At 35.2% G+C, this 18,805-nt stretch overlaps 1 protein-coding gene across 5 annotated transcripts in view; it reads left to right on the top strand.

Moving 5' to 3' along the window:
- CTNNA2 (catenin alpha 2) overlaps nucleotides 1-18,805 on the top strand; it is a 484,674-nt gene that overhangs the window by 369,069 nt on the left and 96,800 nt on the right. For all 5 annotated transcript variants that reach the window (XM_032186536.1, XM_032186537.1, XM_032186538.1 and 2 more), the window contains one exon: nucleotides 11,652-11,804. In XM_032186536.1, coding sequence (XP_032042427.1) covers nucleotides 11,652-11,804 — 153 coding nt within the window. The remainder of the gene's footprint in view (nucleotides 1-11,651; nucleotides 11,805-18,805) is intronic.

Raw genomic sequence — 18,805 nt, 5'->3', positions numbered from 1 at the left:
ACAATTTGGAAAAAGCACAGAGTTCTGTGTATGATAACAAGTTGTGCCAGTTGGCAGGATTTTAGATCTTTTTTTTTTTTCTTTTTCCTCGCTCGTACGCTAGTCTGTTGTTAAAAAAAAAAACACTAATGCAAAACCTAAAAGTTGAACAAAAACATCCTGCATTTTGTGGTACAGCAAGCTAGACTGGTGACAGCAGCAGGGTACTTGTCAATGCCAGTTATTTTGTGTGTTTATCTTATCCCCTTATGGAAAAAAAAATACTGACCCCATACTAATATTAATACTAACCCCTTAAATACTACAGTTAATCATAAAGCAGCATGCTCACACTTTTTCAAGCACTGCAGCTCTGCGGTGACATTGAAGCAGAGATAAGCAGGAAGGACACACCAAAGAATTTGGCTAAGACACAAACCGGATGCACAGCGAGGACCAACATGGTCTATAGATCATCTGGAGATGTATGAGCAAGGCACCAGCTGTTCTGCTGTCACCACCACTGGTGTCCCACCTGTTAGTGCCACTGCCTCCTGCCCTGCTGCTGTCATCTCTTTCTACATGCCCTGTTCCAGTTCATCAGCTGAGCTTGTTCAATCTGTGTTAGCCAGTCAGTTTCCCCACAAGGTATAATAACCAAAACCATTAGTTTTCTCTTAAAGAGCAGATATCTGTACTGCTATTAATTCTAGCAGTGCGGCCTGTCTACAGTATTCTATACAGTAGATTGAAATCAAATAATTCCTCATTTTTGTCCATTCAAGCCAGACTAATACTTCATCTGCCTCCAAGAGGAGGGAATTGTAGAGAGAAAGGAAGGTTTTTTACCAGCAATTCTCAGCTTAACTGGAAACATTGCTCTCATGTACCTGTTAAGAGCAATTCATCAACTTCCAGCATCTTTAGTTTTATATTATTACTAAAGGTAGTTACAAATACTTTATGAAGTAAATACTCAATAGAAAATTTTATCTTTCTTTAAAGCTCACATGATTTTATGACTTGAAAAGACTATTGAAAAGCCACATCTGTTTTTTTTCCAATAGTTCCAAATTTTCATTTTGGAAGGTAGTAGATTGCTTTAGCTTTTCATTACAAATTTGAACATATAAAAAAATATTGAAAACTAAAATTGAAAACAAAATTTTAAAAAATTCAAGAAAGTTTTTGATTTCTTTTTTTTTTTTTTTTTTATCATTTAGCATTTTGAAATTTCCAGGTTTCATTCCAAAGTAGAACAAGGAAAAAATTAGTATTAAAGTAGGACTTCTGGTTCCTGTTGCAGTTTTAGGCAGCAAACATTTATAATAAAATATATATATAAGAATTGTGAAGTGGAAAGTTCAGAAATGACTACATTTTGATGAATACATTTGGTACTTTGAATGTTTAGACTGATGTGCTGTACTTTTGTTTTAATGTAGCAGTTATGTAAAATAAGTTAATGCTATTCTTTAATACCTATGTGTGCAGTATCAAAAGGTAGATTTTAACATCTGATAAATGACATAAGGTATGCATCCTTGGGAGCAATCCTGTTCCTGTTGGGCTATAGTACCCCACAGCACCACAAAAACAAACAAACAAACAAAAAAATGAGTAATATCAAAATTTTTATTAGTAGTTGCATACAGATAGTAGCTAGAATGGTGATTTTATGTATGGAAAACTTTCGTTATTTCTTGAAATACCCATGCTTGTTTTCATGGTTGTATGAATTCTTGGAAGCAGACAAGTCTCACCAGCACATAGCTTACTGCTGCTGTTCTTCACACTGCTCTCTGAAGCAAAACATTCCAATTTAGCGTTTCTTTTTAGCAAAAAATTCTTCTTCTCAGATTGTCTTTTCCAGACAACATCCTGCAAGCCTCTGAGGAATACATATTTTGTAGACACAGGACTGAAAAAAAATAATTGAGAAAAACTGAATTAATGAAGACTTGTTTTCTGTACAATTGTGTTGTCAGTATTGGTCTTCTTAAAAATAGAATCTCAGGTCTTCCCTTATGATCTCTGATTTTCATAATTTTTTTTTTTATCTTCTCATATCCATCCATCTCCTCTCTGCTGCTACCTCTTGTACAGTAGCTCCGTTGTTACTCTGGGCTGGCAGGTAAAATGCGGGAAGAACTGATGCTGATCCTGGCACCCGCTGTGCCGAGAGGCCAGCTGGTACCTGTGGGGTGGCTGACTAGCTGGCATCTGTGTTGGTACACTGGCCAGCCGGCTACCGACTTCACATTACAAATTTCACTACGTGATTGGTCATTTACATTAATTGGGCTACACTGTGCCCTTATGTACACCTTTGTAAGATACTTGGTGGACTACAGACATGGTATTCATTAGTTATTAGTTATTAGTTATTATTAGTTATTATTAGTTATACATGGTATTCATTAGTTATATTCTCCAGCTCACTTCCCTTCAACTGCATAACTACAGTTAATATACTCCTTAACTCTTAGTCCTAGACAGTATTGTTTCAGTAGCTATACTCAGCTGAAAGTCAAACTTTTAAAAGAGTAAAGGTAGATGAGGAAAATACCTCCTGTAATTTATTCATGCAAATTTGGTAAAAGGTCTTGAAGAGAACTTCTTGATCATAGTCAACGTTTATTTACTTCATAGGTTTCTGAAAGTACTCACAGTTTTGTGTACTTTCTTCAGTATGAATTACAACAATTTGAATTAGATAATAGGCTTCATAATGTGCTTAGCAGTATTTGTCATATATATTTTTTTCTAGCTCTTGAGAGGCAGCCTATCTCCATATGCTCTTTATTTTGGTCTTTTCCCCTTAAATTCAGTTGTATCACTGCTGTTTATGAATGCTATTTGTGGTTAAAAAAATAAAATTGTTTAGTACTTTGGAACCTGCCAAAAATTGATGTAGACTCCAGAGGGGTTTTCAGAATAAAAAAAAATATGAGTATTAGCTCATGCAATTAGACTAAAGGGACACCTAAAACTGAAAAACTGTGTTCTGTTGGAACAGGTTTTATCGCATCTAACCCATACAATGGAAAGTATGTCGTGAATAGACACTTATATAATGTTTTCAGTCTGTGGACTTAAACTCTGTCTATCTTCAAGTATGTGCATAGATTGCTTCTTTACAGTATGTAAAAACTATGAAGAAAACACAGGACCCCCTCCAAAAGTGGAAATTGTATCACGATCATTTTACTGACAAGCTGCCATCTCAGATACAAACTTGATGACTTGTGAAGTGCTGTAGGGAGGGCCAGCTGCACCTAAAAATGAAATCTTGCTGTCCTGAATCACGTTTTACTGATTTAAATTATTTATCTGTCCTCTCCCCCTTCCAAATGAAGACAAGCAAGAGTTACTGTCCAGTCTTCAGAAGAATAATCTGAAACACGGAAAAGTAAAGATGCTTCTGCAGATGAAGCTGCCTCAATTTAGATATTCTATTGTATCAGCTTTAAAGGCAGACAGCATCTATACATTAAGATAAAACCCAAGGGAAGTGTGAGTGCTTAGGAAGCAAAATGAAACTAGGAGCTTCAGAAGAACACAGTGAACCCAGTCCTAATCAAATTTATTAGATAACCAATTCCTTTCAGCTCGTTTCAGGAGCTAAGCAGCACACCCAAATAAATAAAAATTTGAATTGGGAGGAAAAAAAAAATAAAAGCAACCTGAAACCCCTGAGGGTTCATAGCAGCTGGTGTCAAGTTTGGGAACTGGGTGATAATACAATCAACTGGGAGAATTCACCTTCAGAGAGAGGTTTGGGGGGGTTTAAGGATGTACTTTGGAAAAGCTCAGTTTTCTTCATATATAGGGAGTCATGAGAAAACTGCTTCCTAATTTACATACCCCAAAGACAGGAGCTTAAAGGTAGGTTGTATAGGTAATCCTTTGACTTCTACGCTGTAGAGACAGTCAACACTGCAGCAATAGGCTCGTGTCTGGGAGGGCTGGAGAGGCGAGTTCTCTCATTACCATAAAAGTAGGTTTTGTGTGTCCTTTGTTGCAGACAAGAGGGCACCGTTTAAGGTTATAAATCCTGAAGGTGGCTCTATTAATTCATATAATTTAAGGAGAGTTAAAAACAGAGAGAGAGGGGTCATGGACCTTACCTAGCTCATGTAGCACAGTGAGAATTTTTTAAGAGAGTTTATACAGAGTTTTGAAGATGCAAAACGTCATGCAAGTGTGAAGTAGCAGCAGAATATCCAAGAGGGTTGTAACTTCAAATTTAGTCTCGCATGAATATTTACTAAAGATTTATTTTGTGAAGACAAAGTTGAAGCAAGGTCATGCTTAAATAGACAATCCACAGGAGTCTTGCTAAGTTTGTGCTATATTACCAAAGATGAGGTATGGGTTGTTCCCAAGGGAATGTGGAGCGTGATTGGTGATATTGCCTCATTCTGTCGCATGAAAATGCTCCTTGACAAAATGTTGGCATTTTTTTAAGGTGAGCCAGCCATAAGTCAGTCTGAATGTCTTTGAACCTAAGGCCACCTGCAGCATCAGCCCTTGCTCATTAGAAACTCATCACTTCTTCCTTGTTGCTTAATAGGTTATGTTTTCACCTGCAGTGACTTTAGTGCTCTTGATTATGGAAATCTGGAAGCTGTCTTTCTGAAAGCCGTCTATCAAATGCTAATACAGATTTATTTCTGTGCCAGTGCTACGTTTAGTGCTTGCATTCATTTAATGTGGGTGCGCTGCATTGCGTGTGTGTCAGTACGTTTTTACTGTGTTTCCCTGTCAGCTTGTACAAAGGTATTAGACAGCAATCTTGTGTAATGCTGTGTTGTACAGCAGAGATAGTAATGCTCCATTTGATAAAGTCCTTTACTCTTTCAGCTTCCACTGAATTTACAGCCAATCCTAAAAGCAATGGAAATAGTCAAAACCTCTGAATTTCACCAGCTTGGACTGAAAGCCCCCTGGCATGCTGTTAAATACTGCATCCTCGGTTTGTCTGCTCCTATCTGATAGACTCACTGGTGTATTTACTTTCAGAAAGGAATTTTAGAAAAGAAAAAAAAATCTGATATGAAAAAATAGAGGCAATGAACTATCACTTAATCATGATTTTGACTTGAACTTATTTAATGTATGCATCCCTCAAAATCTACTTCTTCTAGATGTTTATCACTGTGACATTGAGGTTTTTATGGTGCTCTGAAGTGCTTCAGAGGAAATGGAGAGTGTTTTAATACTGCTGATTTACTCTTTCAGGTCTGCAGTAATTTCCTTACAGCCTAATTGTAAGGCTGAGTTTAATTTACTCTACACATAATGTTTACTGATGCACATATGGTGCCATATTTCAGGAAACTATACCCATATCAGGTAGTTTTGTGCAAGGCTACAGTGTGTAATATTTCCATCAAATGAAGAAAATTTTCATCTGCAACGTGATGCTTGTGATGGATTATTTTTGTCTGGCAAAATCCAAAGAATGTGGCACCTATAGCTTTTCTTGCTTTCTGTAATAGGGTCTGATTTATTTATTTTTTTCCCCGCTGAGTGATGTTGCCAGTACAAAGAGTTGACTTTTGAAGTGGCTGATAAAGAATTACGAGCCAAAATTCAGTGACAAAATATATTGTGTATGTGTAGATCACTGCACATAGTTCATCTATTATTCCACAAATAATGAGTCTTCCTAAAAATTCACATACTTCAAGAGATCTTTGTACTCAGTCCAGGAACTTTAGAAGCTACCTACCCCTGTAATCACTACAGAGAAACAAGTACGGCATATCTCATTAAAAAGAGTTTTAAAAACACTTATAAAAGTGAGAGATGCTCAACAGAAATGTATAATGTTTCTTCATTCCTCCCTGCCGCCCAAAATAAAATAAAAAAAAAAAAAATCAGAGAAGATTGTATTGATGATAGTTTTACATAAAAGCTTTAACTGTTTTGCGGTGTCAGCCAGAGAATGACCTGTAGTCACATTAGCTAACAAAACTCAGAGAAGCTTGTGTTCATAAAGATAGCTTCAAATTTTGATGTCCATTATCAGTAATGCAGTAGCAGGAGGAAGGGAGCAGTATAAATGGAGTGAAAAAAGTAGTCCCTTTCCAAAGACTTTTAAAACTCTGTCTTTTTAATGGATTTATGAGCAATGGTAAGGAGTACGTAGAATTTAATTTCCAAATGGGATTTCAGTGTTTCAGTAGCTTCTTAATTGACATTTTGTTCAGTAACATCATTTCTTAAGCATTTTAAAGTGTCTTTAGTGTTGCTTGCTACTATACAAATAGAAATACTAAAAGCTGTGTTTTCAGTTTCTGCTTTGTAAAAATTACCACAAGGAAATTACAAAAACAAACAACTGAAACAAGCAAACAAAAACGAAACAAAACACACACACACAGGAAAAGCAAACAAACAAACCAAAAAAAAAAAAAAAAAAAAAAAAACAGGCTGGGATACCCTGCAGTAAGAGCTTTTTTTGAAAGGGATGGATGGTAATTGCTAATATCAAATGTCATCTCTGCCCATAAGGTGGGATCAGTTTTTGAATTTGAGTGACTCTTGGGAAGGATGATGGGAAATCTATTTTTCAGAATGCTGTCAGTTTTTAATCTTTTTTCAGCCATTACATGCAGCTCCAGTAGACACGTCTAACAAAGACAGCAGTCATAAGCTCTCACTGTAGCTAAATTTCTAGTTCTTAGAGAAGCTAATGATATATAATGTTTATTATGGCAGCCTGTTTGTTCAGCTGGGGTAGATGGGAATGCAAGTGTGACACATAACACTTACTGTTTACCCTTTAAAGCTTGTTAGATTTGACTGTTTCTGAGAGAAGTTACTATGTATGCTTATCATGGCAAGGATTAACTAAATAAAGAAATTCTGTAGGCAAGTTCCTTCCCTTTTGTGACTAAATAGCTATTTCACTCCCCTGGATTATTTTGACTTCACTGATGCTTCACTTGTGTACACATAATAAATAAATAATAAATAAAGCTGTGAAATCAATGGGGAATAAGTATTTAAGTAATTGAGGTCTTCTGTTGTTTTGGCCATGTGCTATACTGAGAATTCATTTGTAATGACCAATGACTAGGAGAAATGTTTTCTTTTCTGTCTTGCTCTTTCAAATTTCTGCTGAAAGCTAGTCATTTGAAGTTGCTTTTCATTAGTAAATTCATCCCCAGTCTTTCTGTGACTATGAAAGTTTCTCTTTAGAAAGAAGAAAAACATGTAGAGAATTACAAATAGACTTTATATTTCTTCTTCTTAACTTTTTTTTTTTTTTTTGTAGACTCAAATCTCAAAATATTTTATGTAGTATATTCCAGAAATCTGTAACTTAGGTGTCCATGCATGATATGTGCTTTAAATTGTTAATCATTTTGCTGTTTAGTCTATGAAGACAAAATTAACATTATTAGCATCCACATCTCCCCAGAGTTCCCATTTTTTGTTCATGTATTCATAGGCTGAAGTGTGCAGATTTGACTGAGACTTTCTTTTTAGCATTATATTGCAGCAGCTTCTAATGGCCACTGTCTCATTCTGCTGCTCTCAGTTTCACAAAATGTTGGAGAAGACACACTGGAGAAGGTTTTATTTTCATCTCTTTCAATTTAATTAATACCTGCATGGGAGTGCTTTGCAGCTACAAATTGTTCAGAGCTGGATTCAGGCTGTCATGCACGTTAAACAGAAAATGGTGAATAAGGTGGTCATTGGTAAACTTTTGTTACAGATAGCTTTATACTGCCAGTCTTTATAAAGTTTAACAATCTGTTAGAGTCATTAATCTCCTGCTGTGACATTACCTTCCTGTGTCAGGATTAGACATTTAATTCTCTACCAGACCGTAAGTAGCACTGAGACATTTTGGTTCTAAAATTGTTATATAGCCATGGAGAACATCATTTCAGTGGGCAGGTTAACCTCTTTGAGCTCAATTATAGCTGTGAATTGACAATGATAAAACAGCCCTAAATAGTGCTTAGAACAGTAGAACACGGTGCTATCAAAAACAGCAACTGACTCCGTGCACCATAAACTGACTAAATTGACTGAACTGGAAAGACGTAAAAGCTGCCTTCAATGTTCATACTTTTTAAAGTATTTGCAGGTCTCGGTGTTTCCCTTTTATATTCTTGTGCTCATCTGGTCAATTTATTATTCTTTTAGCTGTATGTTAATTAAGTTTTCTCCATGACAAAAATAATTAAGCAGACCTTTATTTGTTTTCTCTAACAGCGAATTTCATCTAGTAGAAACCATCTACATTTTGAAGCTACCTCTAAAGTAAAATTCAGTAGGGGAAAAAAATATAAACTATTGCCTTGTGAGTAATAGCATTTGTCATAATATTTACATTGGAATACAGGGTAAATTAAGGAATTGCAAAGACATTTGTTAATGTACACATTTGCAAAAGATCTCATGCTGTTTTTAGAGTAAAACTTGACCTTTTTAGCTGCATATTTTATGACCATTTAAATTCAGGTCACAGACTTCTCCCATTCCCTTCTGAGCTGATGTCAGTCGTATGAAACCATAAAATCTCTGGATACATAAGCCATCGCTTTGGCTGGACTTTGTTGCAATATACCAAAGAACGTACAAGATTAGTTTTCCAGTAGTTATTTACTTTGATGAATAGCCCTAATTGGATCAAATAGACTGGTAATGCTTAGCTAATACCTTTAAATGTCTTGTCTTGTGCAATTAATATTACCTTGTCATGTATCCATTTGAGCTATTGGATGAATGTCTTGTGTTCATACTCCTGTCACATCTAATAAATGATTTTGTCAAGTCATTCTTTATAGTCTGTGGTGATGGATAGCAAAATTTGTGGTCTCTTGCGTATATAAAAAGCATTAAGTATACCTTTCAACTTCAATGCGAGGGTGTCCTAAAACTCAGATAACCAACTGCTAAAGAAATGATAATGCCTGTTTACAGGAGGGTTCAGGGATGTGCTGCTGCTGAAATCTATGAATAACACAGTGTATGAAAATAGGATTTGTTAATTTTTTTATTTATCAAACCTCTGACAGACAGAATTCAGGATTTTTTTTTTTCAAGTGCTGGGGCTATGAACTGCAGAAAGCAATATACAGTTGCCATTACAAATAGGATATTCATTTTGATTCAGATACAACTCTGCTGCATATTTACAATGGTAAGCCCCAAATTGCTGCTTAGCTGATGCTCGAACCGTCCTTTTTATTGACTTCTAATGTGTGATTCTAATACCAATGAATATAAGCTGTGTGTTTAAACATCCTGAAACTTTTCTTAGGGTTTCATTGGGCACATTCTTATAATCAGATCTATAATAGCACATTAACCTTGATTAAAAATTGAATTGCTTCTTCATTTAACTCAACCCTTTGAAACATTATCCCATAAAGAGTAAACAGAAAAAATGTTAATGTTCATTTAAGATTTAAAGTAGTTTTTTAGACAGTGAAGTTAACTGTAGTTTTTATTGACACTCATATTGAACTGCAGCAAATAGATTTATTTTACTTTTTTTTTTTTTTTTTTTCTCCTGAGAATGAGACAGCATATGGGATTTTTTAAAACCATTGTGTGTTCATTTGGAAATACTAAAATTTAGTCTATTTCAGTATGCTGGACTTCAAAAAGTCTAATGTACATACTAAACTGAGGCATTCCACTTAGGAGCAGAATTTCTCAGCAAGAGATGGGAGATAACTATCTGCAGAAGGTGATTAAGCGAACTTGAGACAAAGCCTTTCTGGCATCATTTCCATTGGCTACATATGATGCCCTTATTTGTACTAGTGAAGGACAGATATGTGGAGTGATTAGAAATCTGGCCATATTGCAGCTTAGGTTTCGCAGCATTATGCTGTTTGCAGTGTTTTCTGAAACTTGACATTTTAGTGTGCACATGTGTATGTACCTATATAAATATACACATTTTTGGCAATGCTGTGGTATGTTTGGAGTAATATTGGTATCTATATATGTATTGGTACCTATGAAAGCTATTAATGATTTGGGATCTCGTTGCATTAGATGCTGTACAACTGGACCCAAAGGACAGTCTGAAATATTTCAAAATAAGCATAAAAGAAGAGTTAGCAAGTGAATATTAATGGATTTAGAGGCAAAGAGAGTACAAGGTGACAATGTGATAGGTTGTAGCTACAATACAGCAGCTTCCAACTCTTGGCAGGTCTCTCTGATGCTTTCATCCTTTTTTTTTAAATTTTCCATTCAGTACTCTTTATATGTAGCTATTATGTGTTAGCTATTCTGAGTAACCTTTAATCATTTTGGAAGTAGAAAAATACTTTTCCAGAATTAACTTTTAACGGGAATTAAGAATTGCTGTTCTTAATGCACCAGTTGCTTTAACTGTAATTTAAGTAAAAGGAATATCTCATGCAAACATAGATATGTTTAAAACTTTTGTTTTGCTGCTTGTTTTTAGTGTACTACTAAGAGGTTGAATGGGAATATTCAAAGTAGGCTTTTTCTTTATTGAAATAGAGTTGACAAGTGATGCTGTCAAACTCCAAATGCATCTTCTATCATGTATTTATAATGCCTAACAACGTAACAGTTTTCAATATGATTGGGTGTTCAGGTGACACCTTGTCTAGATAAAGCTTTCTAGTCTGGACTACAAAATTACCTTGCCTGATCTAACTAAATGATTGATTTAAGGTTTAAGGAAACATGATTTAAGGAAACTTGTGGCTAACCAGACCTTTACGGTAAACAGCTTCCAGCTTGTTATGTCTAAGTCCATTTTTTTTAATTTTTTTTTTCCACTCTTAACAACCCAAAAGCGGAAGAAAATGTGCTAAAAACATTTCTGATCCATACTCCTATAGAGCCATTTTCCAGGAAGAATTATTTAAGAGTTTAGTTATCTTTCTGGATGTCTTTCAAATTTTAGTCAAGTTTGACATTAATTAGTAGTTATTGGTAAGGAAGAAAAGAAGTCAGTGACATCATTTTTACAGTAATATAGTTTCAAACGTTTATATTTTTTTATGTAATAACTGATGTTAAATCTTCAATAACTTATACAAGAAAAAAAAAAAAAAAGAACCACCCTATAAATTATAGTATGTTTGCTAATCCTACCTAGAAAGTGCTTAGAAAGATTTTCTGTTTACACCTGCTGAAGATATTTGAAAGAGTATGAAGTATAAGGCATGTGCTAAACTCATTACAGTGCAGAATACTATTCAGTACAGGAATTAGAAGAGGCTTAGATATATTCAGGCTAATATTTTTAATGGTTGCTTGAAGTTAAGCTCCTTAATCCATATTTGGCTTTTAAGTGAGATGAACTGTTTTTTAAAGTAGTGTGCAGCTTTCAATTCTCATCAATTTACAATGTATTATGTGGGTAATCATCATCATCCCGGATAGATCCACTCAGTCCAGTGGGATGAGATGTGCGAGTCAGCTTGAACCTCAGGAGTGTTTTGAAGATCTAGGCCCTTAACAGTTGGGTATTTGTATGCTTGCTGCAAGTGGATAGCTTGGAGTAATGAAGGATAAAAAACCCAAACTCCCTTCCAATGCTGTGAGATGTGACACATCAATGCTCTGATATAACAGTTAATGAATACAGTGGGATTGTATATTTATAATTTTCCTTTTATTTACTGGTCTGTTTTCTTTTGTCACAGCTACGGAAGGCAGTAATGGATCATATATCGGATTCATTCCTGGAGACCAATGTGCCATTGCTTGTTCTCATTGAGGCTGCAAAAAGTGGTAATGAGAAAGAAGTGAAGGAGTATGCGCAGGTCTTCCGTGAGCACGCCAACAAGTTAGTTGAGGTAAGTGATGCTATTGATGCAGCTAGACTTCCATATCCTCTCTCTAGGAGAGACAAAGCTGGTGAGGGGCCTGGAGAACAAGTCCTACGAGGAGCGGCTGAGGGAGCTGGGCTTGTTCAGCCTGGAGAAGAGGAGGCTCAGGGGCGACCTTATCGCTCTTTATAGGTACCTCAAGGGAGGCTGTAGCGAGGTGGGGGTTGGTTTGTTCTCCCACGTGCCTGGTGACAGGACGAGGGGGAATGGGCTTAAGTTGAGCCAGGGGAGTTTTAGGTTAGATGTTAGGAAGAACTTCTTCACTGAAAGGGTTGTGAGGCACTGGAACAGGCTGCCCAGGGAAGTGGTGGAGTCACCATCCCTGGAGGTCTTTAAAAGACGTTTAGATGTAGAGCTTAGGGAAATGGTTTAGTGGGGACTGTTAGCGTTAGGTCAGAGGTTGGACTCGATGACCTTGAGGTCTCTTCCAACCTAGAAATTCTGTGATTCTGTAATTCTGTGATTCTGTGACTAGGAAAGTGATCGATTAGCTGAAGAGTTAGAGGCAACACTTCTGTCCTAAAGGCTTCATGAGTTTGGGTTGACTCCATGTTGATAATTGCATAGCATGCATGGAACATGCATGACATATGCTGTATTTTTAGTAGATCATTAGAGCAATCAAGTGTGTTTAAAATGTATTTCTGGTATTTTGCTAAAAGTTGTGAGCAAGAAGAAGTAAATTTCAGTTCAGCTTTACTAATAGTGTGATAGATTTTCATCTCTAAGTATAAATCCAAATGGATGCTTTAGAATACTGTATCAGCTACTGGCCAAAGGCAGCTCTAAGCTTAAGACCTGGATGTGCCAAACCAAAATAGGAAAAGGACATATAGAGAAGGTATAGTCTAAGACTGCTTACTTCTGGAAGGTATGTATTCTGTGTATGTATTTAGTATCATGTCTTTCTGAAGAGACCTGTTGTGTAAAGTCTACAAACAGTAAAGTCAAGGCTTCACGGATGGTACTGAAATAGCTCAACTCTACCGCAGGGACAATAAAATATAATGATTGAAAGCTGGTTGCTCATTGAATGGCCTTTTAACAAAATGATAATGTTTGCTGCAGTTTGCTCTCTGACAGTTTAAGAACTATGAAAAAGCCTGTATTTCTTGAAGACAAAAAAAAAAGCTCAGTGTTTGGTATTATGTGGCACTATTAACTTCTCTGTACTAGCATTATCTTGAAAAATCTGTAGCCACTTCATAGTATCTTTTCTCTTTAGCCATACTAATGGTTCTTTAGCTGACTGGGAGGGAAGGGTATTAGGAATATTACTGATTTGACAGGCATTGAGCTATACTTTTTAAACACTTATATTCTAAAAAAAGGCACTGTCCTAAATCTCTAGTACCAGAGCTCAAGAGAAGAGTAAGGATTTTGTAGCTGTTGACTAAAATGTAGACGATTAGCCTTTAGATATCTTGACCTGAAAACCTAATATTTTTCATACATTTACATATTCCAGACTACTAGAAGCAGATCAGTAATTGTCTTGTATGTCTCTGACATATGATACTAGACTGTTGTCCATATTCTTTTCCAAGGATATGTTCTTCTGGATAGACCTTAGTCTTTTATTTGTAAGGATATTTACGATTATGATTATTATTCTTTTATTATTATTATGTCTAATGAAGTATCTTTAAAGAATAAGTTTCTAATGGAAATGGAATTTTGAAGCCTGAGTTTTAGGTTCTTCTGTGCACAAGAAAATAAATGTTTGGAATACATTTATGGCCCCTGTACACACAATTTTGCACTTAAAATAGTTTCATCATTTTTACTTAATGATGCACAATGGTATCTGAGCAGATGGGCTTCTGTGGTTTTGTGGGTCAAGTATTTTGCAGATCATAAAATGTGGTTTAAAGATGAGACATAATCAAGTGAATGTGGAACGAAAGATCCCTTCCCAGGCACAGGGCCAGAATTGCATGCTAATATATGCAAACACAATTCCACTGAAGTGCATGGAGTTGCACTTGCTTATGTTAGAGGAATTTGGCACTGCAAATCCAATACTCTGAAAGCTCTATAATATTAATCATTCATTTTAAAATCAGAATCTGAATTTTTTGGATGTCTTAGCAAGTTCAATTGAAATTCTGTCAAAAGGTCAGGAAAAATAACCTAAGTTTTAATACTTCTGCTTGTAAGAGCTGCGTTTTTACTATTCTGAGGAGGAAAAAAAAAATCATAATATTTTACGAATTACAGGAGAGTTGTGTTTTTTTTTTTTTTTGTATGGCCAATACATTGTCAAAAATATATGGTGTTAAAATGAGGCTTATGGAAGCTAACTTCCTTATGTAGTCCATATTACAGAATACTTAAATCTCCCATTAAGAGTTCCTTTCATTATTTGTCTTCTCTTTCCCACTTCTTATCATAACAGTTTGTCTTCTGCTTTTCACTTGACTTGCTATGATATGCCTCATATCATTTGAGAATAATATTCTCATTTGAGAATAATAACTACAAAGATGAATTCTCATTTTTCTAGAACTAGATTTCTCTACAGGCTACGTCAGAAGTTCAGGGTATGTCATCCTATGAAACCTGAGGAACTTTATTTGTGGTTTTCAAAAACTTTTTTGTCTCACTCGTCCCCCAGAGTCCAAGAAGTCAGAGAACCTCAGGACTGAGACCAAACCTATCAGTGATGTGAATCACCCAAAATATCTCAGATTGTACCAATAAATAAACAAATATTTATTAGATGGTACTATTCCAGTCTTGGATGGCTGACCCCCCTTTCTCAAATCATATTTCAGCAACCATCACTTAAATTTATGTTCTGAAACTGAAGTCAGAGAAATGATGGTGCCTTTCCACATCATGACCTTTATCTTACGAATCCATTCAATGTTTTTAAAATTTTTATCTAATGACTGAAAATCAGTAAATGGCTGAGTTGTATTGCCAACTTCAAATGTGACCTTGGGAATTCATTTAACTTCTGTATCCAGGCATCTTCATTCATAGCATAAGGTTAATGACAGATAATTCTAATACCTACCACACAATATACTTAGCTGATAAATCATCTCAGATTTATTCAATGCATCTATCAGCACTATATGGCAGCTAATTAATTAATTTTTATTATTCTGTTTAGTAAGACTTCTTAGGTTTAACTATTACTCTGCTGGACTTTTAGTTGTTTAACTGGTTGTTTGCTTTCTTTTTTTTTTTTTTTTTTTTTTAACATAACTCATTAAATCATTAGATTCAATCAGTTTTTCTGGGAGATGAAATTCATCAGAAGTAGACTGTTTAAGAGCCATGATAGCAACCTGTTTACTTGCTTCCCATAGGAGACATCAACACGTTTGACTTTGAACTAATAACTGTGAAAATTCTGATTATAAAGTCTCCTAGCTGAAATAGTGGGTTGGATCAGGCTTTTCATTCTCACAACAAAGATTGAAAAAAGGTTCAATAGAGTTCTACTAGTGATTTGAATGTTTTTTTTTTTATTTTTATTATTATTATTGTTTGTTTGTTTGTTTTTAATATTCTCATACAAGAACAGCAAGGACTTCACTGTCCAGTGATTAGTGAAGATACAGGAGCTAGTCAGTTGTGTTTTTCTTGATTGAAACACCTCCAACAATTTGAATATTATCATCAAGGGGATTTTTGTTCTTTAGCAGGAAGTAATTCCAAACCAAGTTTGAAATTGCTAAAAATGGTCTTTTGAAAAGACAATGTCCTATCAATTTTGCATGAATTGTTTTTACAAAAAAATTAATAGACCCTTTTATGTATCTATCAGTTTTGTGTCATATCAACTTAAAGGTTTCCAGGGATGCCCAAAAGAATCCAAGTTATATGCTAAGAATATGTGGTAGTGGAAGAACTGTGTTAGGAAATGGTTTATGATGATTAAAATTTGATATAGTGCAAGCAAATCAATAAGATCACAAGGCTGGATAATAATTTGTAGCAGGTGAAACCTAACAGGAGCATTTCAGTTCCTGTTTGCTTTATAGTATCTTTGCCAGTTCAGCTTACAGGAATCTTTATTAACTTTCTCCTGACCATGCAGCTGTCATTTTGAAAAGGATACTGGGATTACTTTGGGGAGTTTAGAGTTGTATTTTTTCTTTAACAATGTCAAGGAAAAATAAAAGTTAGTGTTTGAACTCTTTGGTAAGGCACAATGCAAGCTACTCTTGCATTTTCCAAGAACTGCATTTGTATATCCCCAGTTCAGACTGGCCGTATGTTTTTCCCATCATAAATATGGAACCAGGCTTGCACACTCAAGACAGGAGAGAAAAATAATTGCTAGCATGCACAGCACACAAAATGAGCATTTGAACCTGCTCAGTGACCTCTGCTTTCTTGATTTAGGAAGAGGGGGAAGGAGGAGGGGGAGGAAGAGCATAAAAGAAAATTTTACTGTGTTGGACAACAGTGAATGTAGTCCTGATGTACATCAGCAGTAACAGAACTAAATTTAACCCAGTTGATGCAATCTTTTTGTTTGTTTGTTATTGGTGGTGGTGGTATTTTATTTATTTATTTATTTATTTATGATCATAGACTTGCAGGTTCGATTTTAAGGTTCTAGACTTCTTTTTTTTTTTTTTTTTTGTTTTGCAAAGATTTTCAGGTTCTAGACTTGTAGGGCAAGGTTGTTATTTGGTGTGAATCTGCAATGCACGTGAGATCAGTGTGGCTCTGCCAGTTTAGAGTGTGGCACTATAGCTCACTTCCAGGAGCTATGAGTGATCTTTATAAGCCAAACAAGAACAAAACCCAAAACTTTATTCTAACTTCATGAACTGAATTGGATTTTCATTTAGGACAGCCAAAACCTAGAGCAACAGGCTTAAGAAGAAAAGAATTGACTCATTTCTGAAACTTTTTGTTCAACATAGACTGTTTCTACATGATACATCTCATAAATACTGTCTATACTTGAAATGTTCTGTTATTTTTTTTATATATATATTTAACTGCACATCACTGCATTATCAGAGTATACAACTAGCTTTTTGCTTCTGGTATTGAAGAAAAAGTGTCAATATTCTTTCATAGCTTCTATATCCAACTTCCATCATGAAAAATGTACACCTCTCTGGGATTCCTCTTGAAGACTGATTAGCTTTTATTCTGTTACTTTACTTGACATTAACTAAGCTAGATAAATAATACTGAGAAGATAGTAATCCTTGGTTCTAATGAAGGAATGTTAAGAAGGTCACAAATTAGTTTAATTCAAGCCCTTCAAGTTGAGAGGTTTTCTTTGGAATTAAAGCTGTGGAGTATCTCTATGTCCTAGTGTTTTCATCTGCTCATTTTAGTTTGAATTTCCATCCCAAGCCTTTCTTCCCTGCATGGGCAACAGATGCTCTTTATTCCTAGTAAACATCATGAATATATTGAAGATTGTTAAAACCACAAATCCAATTATCTGAAATGAGAGTATGAAAAGCTTGTACTCTTTGTAGTTATATCTTCTGAGTCCCTGTTGCAGCTAGTAGTAGTCCATCTCTTCATCTCTTCACATTGGAGGTATACATCTTTAAGGCAAAAAGAACTAGAAGTCTTCCAGGATACCAGAAAGCTATACCAATAGTAAACACTATTTTTTTATTTACAGTAGCCACTAGGTAAACTATATTGGTAGTCCACTGGGATCTGTACCAGTTTCTTCTTCTGGTTTCTAGATTAACACTGAGATGAAGTCACCTTACAGAAAAGGTGAGGCATAGAAATAACTGCTGTTCTGTGACTTTCCAAAGCTCTTGTGTACCCGTCCGTGAAGAAGATAAGTTATTAAAGGAGTTAAATAATCAATGTCTAAACTTTTGAGATTGTTTTCATACCAAAGTCATCACTACCTTCAGGCAATATGGATACAGCTCTGAAGTTTACAAAGTCTCTTACAGAAGACTGCGGAACCTTCCTGTAATATACAGGCTGCATTGTTAATACAGAAACATGGATAAAATTCAGCAGTTTGGGAATGGAGAAGTTGGCTACAGCAGACGATGAAGGCTGTCCCTCAGCACCTGCCCTGAGAAGTTTCTGATTAAAAACAGGCATACAGTATGGCCAAAAGGGGCGTAAATTCCTTATCTGAGGGCTTCTTGGTTCTGTTTCTAAAAATTATTCTAATAAACTAACAAAGACACTACAATCTATCATACTATTCATGTTATCTTGAGCAATCATTTTCTTTTATTCATCCCTTTCCTTTATTCATAGATTGCTAAACTTCTACATCTTAAAGCAACACCAAAAGGGTTGAAGGATTTTATTTGTTTGTTCTTCTTTCTATGATGCACATAATAACCACATGCTACATAAAATAAGCAGCCTGTGAGCAATGATGTGTGGTTGTCTGGTTTTTTTTGTTTGTTTGTTTTGTTTTTTTTTCTGTGTGTGTGTGATTGTTTTTTTTTTTTTTCTCTTCCCTTCTGTCTTCAGGAAGAATAGAAGATTTAAAATAAAAATAAAAATTAAAAAGTAAAGAAAGGCAGAGGTAAATTGCTTTGGAATCTCCATGTCAATTTGAATGCATTTCTGGCTTTGTAGACATAAAGCTACTATTGGTTTTCTGTTATCTGATTTCCTGTAGGTCACCATTCATGAGCAAATGACTAAACGATTTCATTACATGTTTTTTCTTCTTGGGAAAAATATATATTTCTGGAGAACTTTCTATAAATTAAAATGTACTTTGACCACTTCTTCAATTTTCTCTGTAATTCTTTAATATAGCTTTTCTTTACATACTCAAAAAGAGTTATTTTCATGAGAAATGTTTTCTTCTCCTTGCAGAAAAAATTATTCCCAGTAATTTCCCAATATTTTCCAGTTAGCTGATTTTGAAAGATGTTTAACTTCTAACCATGTTTATTTACTGCCTGCGTAAAAGAGATGAAGTCCAATTACTCCCTTTTTAATCACTGAGTAATTTTTAAAATATATTTTCCAGTGAATAACAC

This window comes from Aythya fuligula, chromosome 4 (assembly GCF_009819795.1).
Source record: "Aythya fuligula isolate bAytFul2 chromosome 4, bAytFul2.pri, whole genome shotgun sequence".
Lineage (NCBI taxonomy): Eukaryota > Metazoa > Chordata > Aves > Anseriformes > Anatidae > Aythya > Aythya fuligula.
Note: the sequence above shows the minus strand (reverse complement) of the source record. Positions and strands in the feature narration are given on the sequence as shown.